This window comes from Ischnura elegans, chromosome 3, assembly GCF_921293095.1.
Source record: "Ischnura elegans chromosome 3, ioIscEleg1.1, whole genome shotgun sequence".
NCBI lineage: Eukaryota > Metazoa > Arthropoda > Insecta > Odonata > Coenagrionidae > Ischnura > Ischnura elegans.
This window is the reverse complement of record NC_060248.1, coordinates 131985662-132000362: the sequence shown is the minus strand read 5'-3', so window position 1 is coordinate 132000362 and position 14701 is coordinate 131985662. Positions and strand designations below refer to the sequence as shown.

Sequence of the window (14701 nt, the reverse complement as noted above, 5' to 3'; positions counted from 1 at the left end):
GGTCGAATGGATGACTTAGCAGTGCACGACGAATTCAGCTTTGCAATGAGTAGGAAACCCGCAACACACGGTCCCCTCTCTCTGACTGAGTATATAGGTATGTATATATCGGCGAGTTTTCTAGTCGTTCGTGGCAAAAATTGTCCACATCTGCGCACTACCCATAGAAATGCAAGCCGCCTCGATACGCGTATGGCAGGGGTTGTTCTTAGACCGTCCGTTGGCAAAAAAAAAAGCAAAGAAGACCCGCGTTGGACTGATTTGACTAATGACTATGAGTTCCATCTACCATTTATGAAAGTCCTTTACTGTTCGGGGGAAAAACCAAATCATAAACCTAACCGTCCGGCAAAATACCTCTCTCATCCTGTCGTTTTCGTCGGACCTGGAAACAGTGTGGATCTAAAATAAATGTTTCCGAGTCTCTAGCGGCTCCCTGTCTGATTTGTGGGAAAGGCGTGTCACGACACGCTCTCTGTTCGTTCTTAGATGTTTTGACGATTCGCAGAGCTTTCTTTTGTATTTTGTTGAGTTAACGGTTTAAATCTTTCTGCGCCGGATGTGCTCGCCAAGTGTTCGAGGTGTGGACGGATGAGTGCGAAGTTTCACCTCGCCTCTCTTCCCCTTTTTCGTCCGATAACTTCCCACGAAAACATCGCTCTTAAGTGCCCACGGGGACAGTCCTAAGGGAGACGAATCCCACGCTTCTTGAGGGTATTTCTACGAATATTTTTAAGAGGCTCTTGTTGAAGTGAAAGAAAGGCACGAATTAAAAGATAGTGGAAATGGCTTACAAATGATGGTAGTTCTAGCCATAATATTTTTTTGGGCCTCGCAATAAGGGAACCAATCTATGGGAAATGGGCATAAAAATGACATATTAAGGTTTAATGTCTCCTTATTTAGAAATCTCGCTCTAATCGAAAAATATTAGTGCTTCTTTTTTCAAAATTTTAAGGCAATAATTCTAGTGGAAGATGTAAACTTGTTTGGATTCAAAATCACTTGTGTAAGGTCGACGTGGGTAGGTAACTTAATAGCCTGGAATTAAGATACTATCGGAGGACCAATCAACTTGCAAAGGGAGGCACCCTAGTAGTGTCCACCAACCGGCTTGAAAATTGCAGTCGCGGGCGTAGCGCTTATTTTGTTTATGTGCCGAACGTACGAATTGCACGCCGCTCGCCCATATCCTCCGAGGCACGCTACAATTCGAATCCCAACGCGTCGCATATTCAGAGGATGTCCCTCCTTGTGCACGTGAATTGAATTCGCATTTGTGTCGACTAGTTTGGCGTCACTGGAAACCGATTTCTCCAAAGATTAGCGGTAGCTCGAGCGTGACGTCATGCAAGGCCGTTAACCAGAAAAAAAATTCAGGGGGCTCATTGATACACAGGGGGCTCAGGGGTACACCTACATTCTGCGATCTTCCCACCATTTAGTGGGGGGGGAGAATTTCTATCCCCCACTCCCCCCAATCCCTAACTATAGGATCACTTTTTGTAGCTTCATAATGCTTCGAAGAAAGTAAGACGCAATAAGCCAGAGTAGCAATTTCCATCCTCAATGGGCAATGGAAAAAGTAAGCAATTAAATACCGGTGAAAAGATCTTATTAAAATTCTGATTCTTCACCTAATTCATGAGTTTAGCCAACCATCTGCTGCATCAAGGTCTGAGATTTTGCCATTTCAATGTTGCACACAAGACTAAAATTGTCCTTGTTAATTTTTACTGTGGAGGTTTTAACTATGTTAAAATTTTTTTACGCTTTTATGATGTCCATTATGATTGCAGTGTTGCCTTTTTCAGGAGGGATGGCTATCGACAATTGCGTATCAACCCTCCCCATTCCATGTTCAACATTACATCTCTCTCGTTATTGCATTCACTTCAAGATTCCTTCTGTCCATTCCAAAATTAAATCGAATCAAGCTTGAAAGTTTACGTATCATTTCTTAGTTACATATTTGAAATCTGAGAATGACATCGGAAGGGACTATCATTGGTATTAAAATTAGGACTATTATTGGCATTTTTGAAGGGCAAAGAGCCTGTACTTCGTAACAATGAACGGAATGGTGACCCCAAACTTTTAATAGGGGATGCATGAATTTGAATTTCTAGGCCCACGTCATCATTATCATCTCAAGTCAACAATCCTAAGATTGGTTTATGCAGTTCTCCGTTTCACTCTCCTATCTGCTCACCTTTTTATTGTCACATACAAATTTCCTCTCTTTTACATCCTTTAAAACCTGTCCCATGTAATTTATTTGGGGCCATCACATGCCCCTCTTCTCTTCAACCGGTTCTTCTACAATTGTCTTCATCAGCGCATCATGCCTCATAATGTGGCCGCTTAAGTTGTCCTGTCTTCTGATTAAGGTTTTTAGAAGACTTCTTTTACCCTCTCTTCTGAACACTGCATAATTACTTATAATTAGTCACAAGGGGAATACAGGACTGTCATGTGGCCTGCCATTCAACCTCATATTTTCTGACTTGGTAGTTCATGGTTATTAATTAAATATGCTGACAAGAGACGACACACCTCCAGTAAAACTTTGAAAAAAAGTAATTGAAGATCGTAAAAAGAATGAAGTTGCAATGTATAAGCTCTGTTGAATGCCAAAATAACCACAAAGTTTAGATTGTTCAATGTGGAGGCTATGTTTCCATATTTTGGTTGTAGTTTTGGAATTTTAGCAGTTGATGGAGCAGAGAATATTGCAAAAAATTGAGTTTTTTACAGTGAGAGAGACAATGTATTAATGAAAATGTGGTGCAGAAAAAAGCCCAGGACATTGCTTGTGAAAAGTTGGGGCACAAAAGTGTAAGAATTGAGTAGTGAAGCAGTGGCTGCAAGCCTAGAACACAGGAATCAATTGCGGTCTCTTCGTGGAGTAGAAAACCGAGGAAATTCCACCTTGCTTTCCTTTTCATTTCAATGGTATGTTTCCATTTTTGGGGTAGAAACCTGAGAGAATCTACCTGCAAAGCAGGTACCAGGTCTGCTAATTCACAGATGAATGTACGTTCTCCTAATACCTATTCCAGTGGCTGTTTGTTTCAAACTTAACCCGTCAACGCCCACGGGTGCCATATGGCACCCAGTGCAGTGCTGAGCCAATACTCCTGCAATGCATTTAATATGTGAATTTTAGCGTACGTTTTGGTGCACATACTTAGTAGAAGGTTTCCTCTGTTATTCAGCCAGTTTGAATTGTGTTCATTGCATTGAGCTCATATGTATCATATTTTATAAAAGTGAAATATGTGTGAATTTAAAAAAAACTTTGGGCGCTGACGGGTTACAGCTACTTGAGGTAGAAATTTAGTATTTCAGTAAGAAATAGTGGTATGGAGGTAACACGTGCATGAACAAAAAGCTCATTTCATTCTATGTTAGATAGTTGAAGCAAGCGAAGTTAATCTCTTTGTAAAAAATTGACTTGAAGTATGTAGTAGATAATTTCTGGGATTGTTATGTACATGTATATTTTTAGACTTTTCAAATAACTGTGATGGCGGATAGGAAATACTTTTGTAACCAATTGTATATTTATACTCCGGGAGTGAAATGTGGTATTTGGCAGTGCAAGCATTTTGAAATGTTTTCTGTCGAGATTCAGTGTGTAATGCGTGTGATTTTGTTCTCCCGTGATCAGGTTGGACGCATAGCAGCTGACCATGCACTTGTCGGGGGCCACAAAGGGCCTGTCTTGGACATTGCGTGGTGTCCTCATAACGACAACGTCATCGCCAGTGGGTCAGAGGACTGTGTTGTTAAAGTGTGGCAAATACCAGACCATGGTATTTCAAGGTGGGTGTGCGCTTAAATTTCTTAGTTGTTCATTGTGAGAATGGATCGTTATTATTCATCATTGTATGATTTCAAGTTTTAAAATATTTGCAAACTCATCTGCTTTGCTGAAAAGAAAATACTAAGTGAAGGAAATGTACTTTCCAATGACTATTCATGATTCACCTGATTTTATCTTTGAGAATTTACATGAGGGGCTCATATTAGCAAAATTGTTTAATTTTCTAATGTCTAGTAACTTTGAAACACAAATTGGGGAAATAGTTTTTTATGGAGTGTTAACAAAGTGAGTTTATTTGTGGAATGTAATGAGGTGGAATTTCATTAGGTATTGTATTCCTTGGCATTGCGAGTAGTGTGAAGGGATAATATTTTTGTCAATGCCAGGGCAGAAAAATTATTTTTGTGCACCGAAAAACTTCTATGCCTTGAGTAAGTCACTTATAAGTGCATAGTATATTTGTATCAATTATGATTATCCTCTTACTTAAACTGCTCTATGTTCCTCCTGAAGAACGGTAGAAATCAGTCTCTTTAATGCCTTCTTTTCTCTCTGCCTTGCAGAACACTGACAGAACCTGTGGTAGATCTGTTGTACCATCAAAGGCGGGTGGGCCTTGTTTTATGGCATCCCTCTGCGCAAAACATTTTACTTACAGCTGGTGAGTCCCAATGAGAAGCATGCAATCCAAAATCATTTTCAATAAAATGGACCTAGGGCTAAGTACATATGTACATTGATTTGTAGTCTTTATCAAAATGAAAGGCCCAGCTGGATTGATTCCTTGCTTGCATTCTCTGAGCTTAGCATTATGAAAATGTTTTTAATCAGCACATATCAGCATATACCTCTACTACTATGCCTTAGTCCCCTTCACCGTGAGTTAAGTTATTGCTAAATGGCGATAAAAGAAATTTATTCTATGGGTCAAAATGGGAGTCAAATTCTCGTTAACACTTTCGCTGCGGCGGACGCACCGGTGCGTCCTGCGCAAACTATTATGCTGAGCGGAGGACGCACCCGTGCGTCCTGCTTCGACCCGTTTTCAAATGCCCATAGAATCAGCCGAGAACGTCTTGGGCGCTCCAAATTACCTCTCGCTGCTCTATTACATTCCGTACCATCCAGTATTGGCCGTCGTTTCTAGGATTCACCTTTCATTATTTAGGTAAATACTTTTTCATCTTTTTTCTATTTTTTCGTAATTTTTTTGATATTTTAATTTTTCTGACCTAAATTGTCTCGGAACTGGAGATAAATGGGTCTCGTATGCCTTATAAACTCTTCTAAATATTATTTATGTCAAATAAAGTTTTATATTCAGTTTATCCGAATATGTGGAAATGTGTCGATATATCCGAAGATTGCAAAAATATGTGAACACATTGGTTTGGACAATTGTCATGGCTGCTTCTTTTGTACATAAAAGATATTACGTTTAGCTATAATAAATCCTTTGAAAAAGTAATACGCGTGATTGAGCCAGGTTCGATGCCAGAATTTTCTATACATGTCCCTTTATCGTGCATAACGTGGAAAAAGTTAGCTCTAAGAAATTATCACCATAAATTCGATAATAATGAATTATAATCCATTGCACTCTTCTTTTATTCTTCCATATAGCCTATTGATTATGTAAACATGCCGTAATGTTGCCGAATTTTGATCACTTGTTCCACAAAACCCCGAAACACAATATTATAAACAAGTGTCTCGTTATATTACGGTTCAATCGCAAAGGCTATGTACTTTGTTAAACTGACAGATAGGTATATAATTACCACTCTGCGTATACATTACACACGGAACTGAAATCGACCACTATTTCAAGATAAAATATTTTACACAGGATCCATTAGCATTGACCTTGAGAATGAAATTCAATGCCGGTATGACGGAAATGTAACACCGGGAATTCCAAGACGATCACGATAATGTGTGAAATAAAAGGGTAATATTTCGTCTCATTTCATGCGGATATCGTTTCGTATGGCCTATAAAAACAAAGTCGTCGAGGCATTCCTTTCACTCTCATCCCTCCACGCCCTCTGGCCGAAATATCATTGCAAGTACGACGCTGCCACAGGAAAGTACTAGGTGCTCGTGGCCTTCGGAACAGATTGATATGCTCGATTTTCGGAGATATCTATCCTCTGAAGTATCATCGGAGGTGTCACCGGTTACCTGAATATCTTGATTTTTTCCCATTACATTAGATGGCTGAGGAGCCAGTGGCATCAACGTCTGGTTCAGCGGGAACGCGATGAAAAAAGAGATGAATATCCTTAGAGAATTTTGAAGAAAAAGACTAATTAAGAGTTTATGGATATCCTTATGCAGTTTGATGAGGAGATGGACAGCAAGGAAGATAATGCATCCCAGGAAGGAATTCCAGAGGAGTCGTCCAAAGAGAGTCAGGAAGAAAACGCCCATGCTTCTTCATCAAAACTGTTCCGAAAGCACTCAAATAACTTCTATTTATGGTACAAAGATGAACTCCAAGTAACAGATATCCCTTTTACTGGCACCTCAGGACAAAAATTAAATGTTCCCAGCGGGAATCCTTACGACTTACGACTCATTGCCAATGATGTTTTTTGAGTTGCAACAGAAACGAATATCAATGCTGAATATGTGGTTCGAAATAATACTTCTCCAAATTAGAATATCGTCTTGGAATAAGTCTTGAGTCGAAGATAATTGGAAACTTTTTTGACCTTCTATTTCCGATGGGTTTTATTTCTCTTAGTAGATTATAATATTATTGGAAAAAATCTGAAATATATTATCTCCCTGTTTTTTCCATATACATGTCTCGAGATAGCTTTTGCAAATATTGCGCGCTATGCACTAAGATAGAAATGTGGTTGAATGCGAACACTTACCCAGTGATCCATTTTACAATATACGACCCTTGCATGATACATTCTATGCAAGTATGAGTGAATTGTACTACGTGGAAAGGGCTGTGAGTGTAGACGAATCCATGGTTCTATGGAGTTGACGTTATCCACAGTTACTATTAAAACAAGTCATTCCTTACAAACGTCACAAATATGAAATAAAATTGTACATTATCACTGAACCACGCGGTTTGGATTTGGATTGCTTGATATATTGTGGCACCGAGGGTAAAAAAGTGGGGGGAGCATGGAACGCAGAGAAAGTCACTCATAAATTGTTGGCAAATTTAAAAAATAAGGGGCACGCTGTGTACAGGGATAACTTTTACGACAGCGTGAACCTTTTCCATTGTCTGCAAAAACATGCTGTACAGAGAAAACATACTGTACAGTCATTCTGATAATGAAGAGATGTGAAGATGATTTCCTCCGAGTATGGACACGATTTTGCGGGCAGGCGGGGAAGGGTTTCAACTAAGCCCAGTATGGTGGACGATTACAATAAACATTTTGGAGGCAAAGATTAGACCGATCAATTGTTGTCATATTATCTTTACGAAACAAAAACTCGCCATTGGTACCTAAAGCTGAGAATATACTTAATTCAGATAATAATGATTCATTCTTTCATTCTATACCAAAGATTTAGTGGGAAACGTGTACATTTGTTAGAATACCGCGATGAATTAATAAACTATACTATAAACATTGCTAAATGTCCAACCTGAGTTAATGCCTTCAATGAGTTCCCCTAAACATGGTCACTCACCACATAATTTGGAAATGAAAAGAAAAGGAAGAAAGAAGTGCCGAGTATGAGCCAAAAATAGAGTGAGGAAATATGTTAGCACTTACGATCCAGGTTGCCCGTAAAAACACGGTTTTATGCTTTAGGATATTTTCTAACATCTTATATTTATTGCTGACTTAAATAGCACTCTTCATTCTAGTGTTTTTTTCAGGATGATTCTTGAAAGTTATCCCAAAACCATGAGTAAATTATGAGTTTGTAATTATTTTACGGGAAAATTATATTTTCATTAAAAAAATTATCACTTTCGAATACTCCAAATTTTTAAAACATCTATTTATTAGCAAAATCAGTCGAATAATAAGAACGTTAGATGAGAATTAAGGGAGATAAAAATATTTGTGTAGCGGGTTGCATAACGCATGTGACACGGGTTGCATAGCTTTGGCAATGCTGTGAGCGGCAGACGCACCGGTGCGTCCTTCGTTTTATTTGTTTAAAACAATCATAGGATTTTTATTATTATTTTTTACGGTATCCATAGAGACATATCTACTTGGTTATGCAGAAAAACCACTGCCGCTCACAGCGATATTTTTCATCAAAATGGCCAGCAGCGAAAGTGTTAATTTATCAAAAATTTTCAAATCGATGTAAGACCCTCTAGCCCACAGAAGTTTTTTTTCCTAGACATGCATGAACTTCGACTGCTATGGCCTAAAATCAAATTTATTTGCTTATACTTTTTTGTACCATTTCATTTAAAGGGTTAATGATTACTAGTTGATACGGTTGGTAACATTGAGCCCATGGTTTTTGTTTCTTATTTCTGTTATACATGTACTGTATTTTTTAAAATGTCATGTAGGTAGGGTTTGTGTGTCTGTGTAATACATTTCTATCAAGAAAATAACCACTAATTCAATTTGTGGGTGAATCTTTCCCTTTCTAGTCTTTTTCAGTATTTATAATACAGATTTCTCTCTCTTTGTTGGAAAATTATAGTACTTCAACTAAAGGCTGTAGTCGGAAAAATTGGGAGGGAGGGGTTCATATGGATAAGTTTTACATTTTGGGAGGGTACGATCAAGGCTGTATTACTCTGAAATTTTTGGGAGGATTTGAATGTGTGGCTGCTCACTACAGGCTTGCCTAGACTTCATAACAGCTGCTGGGTCCCTTAAACCATTTCTTTTCAATGTGCAAGAGCGCCATGCTAATTGCATGATTTTTTTCCCTCCATATTCATTTACGATTTGTTTGTCTTGTTTTCCACAAAAGAGTTAATTCCATTATAAGATGTTATTAATATGTTGATGCAAGCTCTTGCGTTAGTTTTCTATTTGCAATGACATATTCATCCCATCGTGTATCCTTTCTGGTATTTACAACCTGCTGTGTGCTAGCCTTAGGTTGCTTGAGCAATTGAAAATAAATATCTTTCAAAGTGATGCTGAGATCATCACATTTGAACCCCACTATATTAATGGATCTGATAGAAATTTAGCAAGAAATTAGCAAGAGTGTTTAACTAGATAATGTCAAGTAACTTTGAAATGCAAATTGGGGAAATACTTTTTTATGGAGCATTGACAAAGTGAGTTTATTTATGTCTGTGGAGTATAATGAGGTAAAATCATGAGTAGATATTGGGACACACAGCAAGTAGAAATATACCAGTTTTGCATTTAGAAAATATGTATTCAGTTGAAGAGGGGTTCTACTTGAAATAGAAGTCTCTTATAGGTGGTAGGAATCTCATTCAATTTCTTTATGGGCAATTGGAGAGTTAAGTATGATACAGACTTTGTATTGAAAACTGACAGGGTGCATCGAGGAACTAAAAGATTAGAATACTCTCTCTCTCACTTAAGGAGTGACCCACTTTAAAAGGTGATTTGAATATTTTTATGTGAGCTTGCTCAAGTTGTTGAAACGGGTAAACTTTGTAATCAACGTGGAAAAAGTTTTGAGTATTAATGTGATTAATTTGAGGAATCTTTTTTGCTTTATCAGCGAAAGATATAAGAGGTATATCAGCTGCTACTTTCTTCCATTTTGTAATTTCTATGAATTTTTTTAGATATTCCCGTATAAATGATAAATTTTTTGGCTTCTTACATCACCTGTGTGTCAGCACAGATAATATAATAAAAAATGTGATGATATTTGGATAACTTGTGTATGTGTGTGCCATGAAAATATATATGCTGTGCATTTTCAATCCAAAATTATTAAGACAGGCTGAAACAGTTTTTTAAAATTTTGTTTTATTTTTTCACTTCACATATCACTTCAAGAGCCCAGACTGTCAGAAGCTGCTTAGTTTTATGAATCACATAAAATGCAGCTGTTGTTATGTCTGGTTTGGTTAATTCAAATGTGCTAAAGGATTAGTGTCATGCATTCATTGTCGAAAATGATCCAGATAGTTTTATTCTTCTGCTCTTGCATGTGCCATAAGTAGTGAACATATTGTGTGCATGGATGAGCTTAGTGGATTTTAAACGAAGTTGTCTCATTTCTATTGAGAGACTTTGCTTGCATGGTACGAATGTGATTATGCTTTAGGTGTGCTAGATTCTACAATCTTATAATATTCCTTGAAAACCCCATAGTATACACTTAGAGTAATTCAATTGCTTATTCCAAATATTATCTGCTCTGTCCTCACTTGTTGAATTTGGAAACGTTCACTCTTGATTAGCATGCAGCAGGGGCAGTTTTGTAAAGAATACATTTATTTTGGGAGTATTACTTGAAGGCCTAGAGGCCTCTCTGACTATGAGAAATAAAAATAATTTTTGATAGCTGTTATGCCTGTTTCAGTTCCTGTCCACGGCTGCCTAGCTGTCAAATGTGTTTCACTGGGAAAATCCCTCTTAGTGATTAGTATTGCATGCACTTGAGCTGCTTGTGTGCACTTTATTCACTGAAGATCTGTTTTTAATTGACAATGCTAGGGAGTGACAACCAGGTGGTGCTTTGGAATGTTGGAATAGGAGAAGTTCTCTACCACATAGATTGTCATCCAGATGTTGTTTATAGTGCATGTTGGAATTGGGATGGTTCAAAACTGCTCACGACGTGTAAAGACAAGAAGATGAGAATTATCAATCCTAGAACAGGGGAAGTTGAAGAGGTACATATATAGAGCTTAGTTCTTAAGTCTTACCAATTATTTCCTTTAAGTTTTTCAATCCCTTCATTAGTATTGCATGATATATAGATTATTAGATGTGGTAGATATACCTGCTCCTTGATCATTTATTTTTTAAATCAATTACACTAAATTTATGCAACTTATGACAAAATAGAATATGGAATACCTATGTGTTAGATAGTGCATAATACAATGGCTATCATTTTGCCAAAACAGTCTTTCCTTTATGTATTAAGGCTAAAATTGTTGTAAAAGTTTTTACTAATCTCATTAATTAGTTCTATGTTTATTCATTAGTAAGTTTCCTTCAAATTAGAGGTATTGCATTTTCTAAATATACCGTAGCAGGTTGTCTGTAGCTAAGTCATGCACTCCGTATTGAATCATCATGTCCTAATGGGCATTGATGTCATCTTCAATCATGAGTCCTAATTCTTCTTTAACTACTCCCCATCTTTCGTGCTTATCTTGATTCCTAAAACAATCAAATGTGTTTATTTATTGCCATTTTTTTAAACTGGAGTATTCTTGGGGAAGCTACCATCATTATCTGTTGTTTATTTACTTTTTTATAGGTTTTTCCTCCAATGTTAACACACTGGCCTTTCCTTATTATTTCTTCTTCCATAACCCCTCCATTTCTTACAATTTTATTTCACTCCACCGAGTTATTACATATTTTTGGATTCAAGAATATTATTAAATTACACCTGTACCTGCATTTTCTTTTCTCTTGATGCCCTTTCGCAAAATTAATTTTCTCCGAAAAGCAGTTCACAAAATAACTCTTTGTCCGGTATATGGTTAGCATCCAATTAATTACTCACTCATACAGACGTATCCAGCCACAACTCTCAGTTGCGTCGCCATAATGACATTTTTCTCAATCCTTTCTCTTCCCACCCTGTCCTTACCCCTGAAGGGGTCGTTGCGGCAGCCCCTCCATCCTATTTTTATTCACTCTGTCTCCTCCCCTCCCCTCTCGAGATGCCTCCGCAAAGGGACTTGTGCTCAGACTCGAGAGGCGTGTCCTGATGGGTCTGCATACGGTACTGATTTCACTGTCAGCCAGCCTCCTCGTGGGTTTCTCTCTAAGAGTTTTTTTATCCTCCCAGTATGACTGGAACACCTTCTACCCACCCGCATAATGGCTATCTATCGGAGAAATAGCCCCTAGGAGGTGACGTGGAAGATACAGAATAGTGCTGCGATCTTAGTGGAAGGAAATACTGTTACCGTTTGCTTTAGCATCCTAGCAATGCCAGTCCTCCTCACTTTGAACGCCTTCCTTCTTACGCCAAGTCCAACTCCCCTTGCGACATTCTCTGTCTTGCAGGGGACTGGTGGGAGGTCCTACTAGAACTTTGCCTTTCAATTCCCTCTCAATTTATTTATTTAGTCAATCTATTGTGTCATTTGAATGAATCTCTATAAAATCATTTTCTGGTTTCTTGTATTTATTTCCATCAAAAATGTTAAAACAGAAACTTAAAATGTTAATTTGTGTGCTACCCCATCCTTAAACGATGGCAATATTTTCAAGGTGAATGACCAAACTATACCAAAAACTCAATGTGATGAGAGTGTTATTCCTTTTGTTGTGGTGCTCCTAATCGTGGGATAAATAACTGATATGCTTAGAGTAAACTGTATATTTTTTAATGGCAAAACAAAGAGGGCATATTATCTCTAAGGCTTATTTTTTCAATGGGCACCACAGTTTTTATGATCTCCTTTTATTATAGAAATGCTTTATTTGTATGTGCTCAAAGTGCACTCCTTAAGTAATTGAGATTTTGTCCCCTGTGATGCAAATGGCAACATCATAAATAGGCCTTGCAGCAGATACATACAATTTTTTTACCAAAGTACTTTATAATATTCTTTTTGGCCATCTCTGTTTTGCCATAAGTGCCTTGAGTCTGGATTATGTGGCTTAGTTATGGACATCCAAGTGCTACTCATGAAATAATGACTAAATGCTTAAGGGTATTCATTTGCACGTTAGCATAGTGGAAACACTGGCTGTAGAGTCAGCAAAGTCTTTGTAATTAAGCCAAGAGACCCAAATGAATACTCGAAAACATGCTATGTAAGATCATATCAACAACTCCATGGAAACCTTTGAACTAACAGCTCCCCAAGAAGTGTGGATAAAATATTTGTACATGCATATATGTAGGTAGTAAAACAGTCCCACTATCATGCATTCATTAATCATTGTACTCTGATTTTCATCAGGAAGCAGTTTGTCATGAAGGAAGCAAAGCAACCCGCGCAATATTTCTTCGTTCTGGGCTGATTTTTACCACAGGATTCAGCAAAATGAGTGAGAGGCAATACTCATTGCGAGCACCCGAGCATTTAGCCGAGCCCATTGTCATGGTCGAATTGGATACCAGCAATGGTGTCATGTTTCCCCTCTATGACCCCGACACCAGTCTCGTGTACCTGTGTGGAAAGGTATGTCTGCATGAATACACACTTACAAATATGCAGTTAGTTTGTTGCTTCTGCCAATACACATCATCCGTCCACCCTGAAATTTCAACCCTATTTATGCTATGTATCACCAATTGGATTTGTGATAATTTAATATAAATTATAACTTAATCTTCGCTATGTCTGCTATGGGGAAGAAAACATGGCACCTTTGCAGCACCATCAAATCATTCCAAATCCACTTCCCTCATTCCTTGAAGTTGTGTGATGTTTTCATTCAGGGATGCCAACTTACAAAAAATATTGGGTGGGCCCAAACCGGGGATCTTGCCCTAGGAAATTTTATAAGTAGTGAGTTTTAAGTTTTTTAAGCATTTTAGACGAGTCATATGATCAACATTAGAACCCTGATAACTCGAATCTTGATATCTGGACACTCCGGGGAAAATCGACAAGCCTGACACATTTTTCCTCTCACCCATAACGAATTTTTAAGGGAGATCGGGCCCGCTCGAGACCCATTGAGTCAGCACCACTGTTTTCATTCCATTGCTAATTGAATCGTAGTTAGTTAGATTGTGTCAAAGTGGTGGACAACTGCAATTGGAGAAAGCTAGTGGTTCCCACTGTTGATGGATTACATAAATTCAGTCAGTTTCACCTTTGAAGGTGTCATCAGGTGCATGCAGCTTCAACATTGGAAGCGTTGTCTATTTTTTCCTGTTGCATTCATTTGCTTGACTTCTCTGCAACTATTTTAAAAATTAATAATATTTTTTTCTTGACTCTTAAGAATATGGAGTCAGTGTTATGTTTAATTTCAAGTGTTGGTTATATTTAATTCTAATACCATCTCATCATTACTTTATCTTCCCAGGGTGATAGTGTGATTCGTTATTTTGAAATTACTCCAGAGCCACCGTTTGTCCATTACATAAACACGTTCCAGACCCCAGATCCACAACGTGGCATCGGCATGATGCCTAAAAGAGGCTGTGATGTAAATTCATGTGAGATAACTCGGTTTTATCGTCTTAATAATTCTGGCTTGTGTCAAGTCATCACTATGACTGTTCCTCGAAAGGTAAGTTTGACCTCATGGCTTCAAAGTTCATTGAAATGTTTTCACGTTTAAGAAACTGAAATGTAAGGGCTAGTTTAAATGCTAATCCGAGTGTTGAACTTCCCACAGTCTGAGCTGTTTCAAGAGGATTTGTATCCTGACACTTTGGGAGAAGACGCTGCACTGTCGGCCGAAGAGTGGGCTTCTGGGAAAGATGCGGACCCCACCTTAATATCTCTACGTAGCGGATATACCCCTAGCTCAAAGAAAAGTGACCTTAAGGTTAGATAAGTCTTCCCAGAAACACTGGCTTCACGTGGTCATCTTTGGATTGATTAATTTTTTTGCAGCACACCTGGCGTGAAGGTTAACGCGCTAGAATTTTGAGCACCTCAACAACCACAAAGCTTATCCAAGGAGTCTCGTGATATCTTGATTTTTATTGGGATCAAGTAAGGCATTATGCATCAATTTTTAATTTGTGATTTCATAAATAAATACTGGATTAATTCATTAAAATTAAAAATCAAAAGTTCATTGTTCTATGATT

General features: G+C 37.9%; 1 protein-coding gene across 1 annotated transcript in view; it reads left to right on the top strand.

Moving 5' to 3' along the window:
• Window positions 1-14701, top strand: part of LOC124156598 (coronin-6) — an 86223-nt gene that overhangs the window by 65662 nt on the left and 5860 nt on the right. Inside the window, exons 3-8 of the mRNA XM_046531238.1 lie at window positions 3674-3828; window positions 4393-4490; window positions 10447-10625; window positions 12888-13109; window positions 13966-14172; window positions 14281-14433. Of these exons, the coding sequence (XP_046387194.1) occupies window positions 3674-3828; window positions 4393-4490; window positions 10447-10625; window positions 12888-13109; window positions 13966-14172; window positions 14281-14433 (1014 nt within the window). The remainder of the gene's footprint in view (window positions 1-3673; window positions 3829-4392; window positions 4491-10446; window positions 10626-12887; window positions 13110-13965; window positions 14173-14280; window positions 14434-14701) is intronic.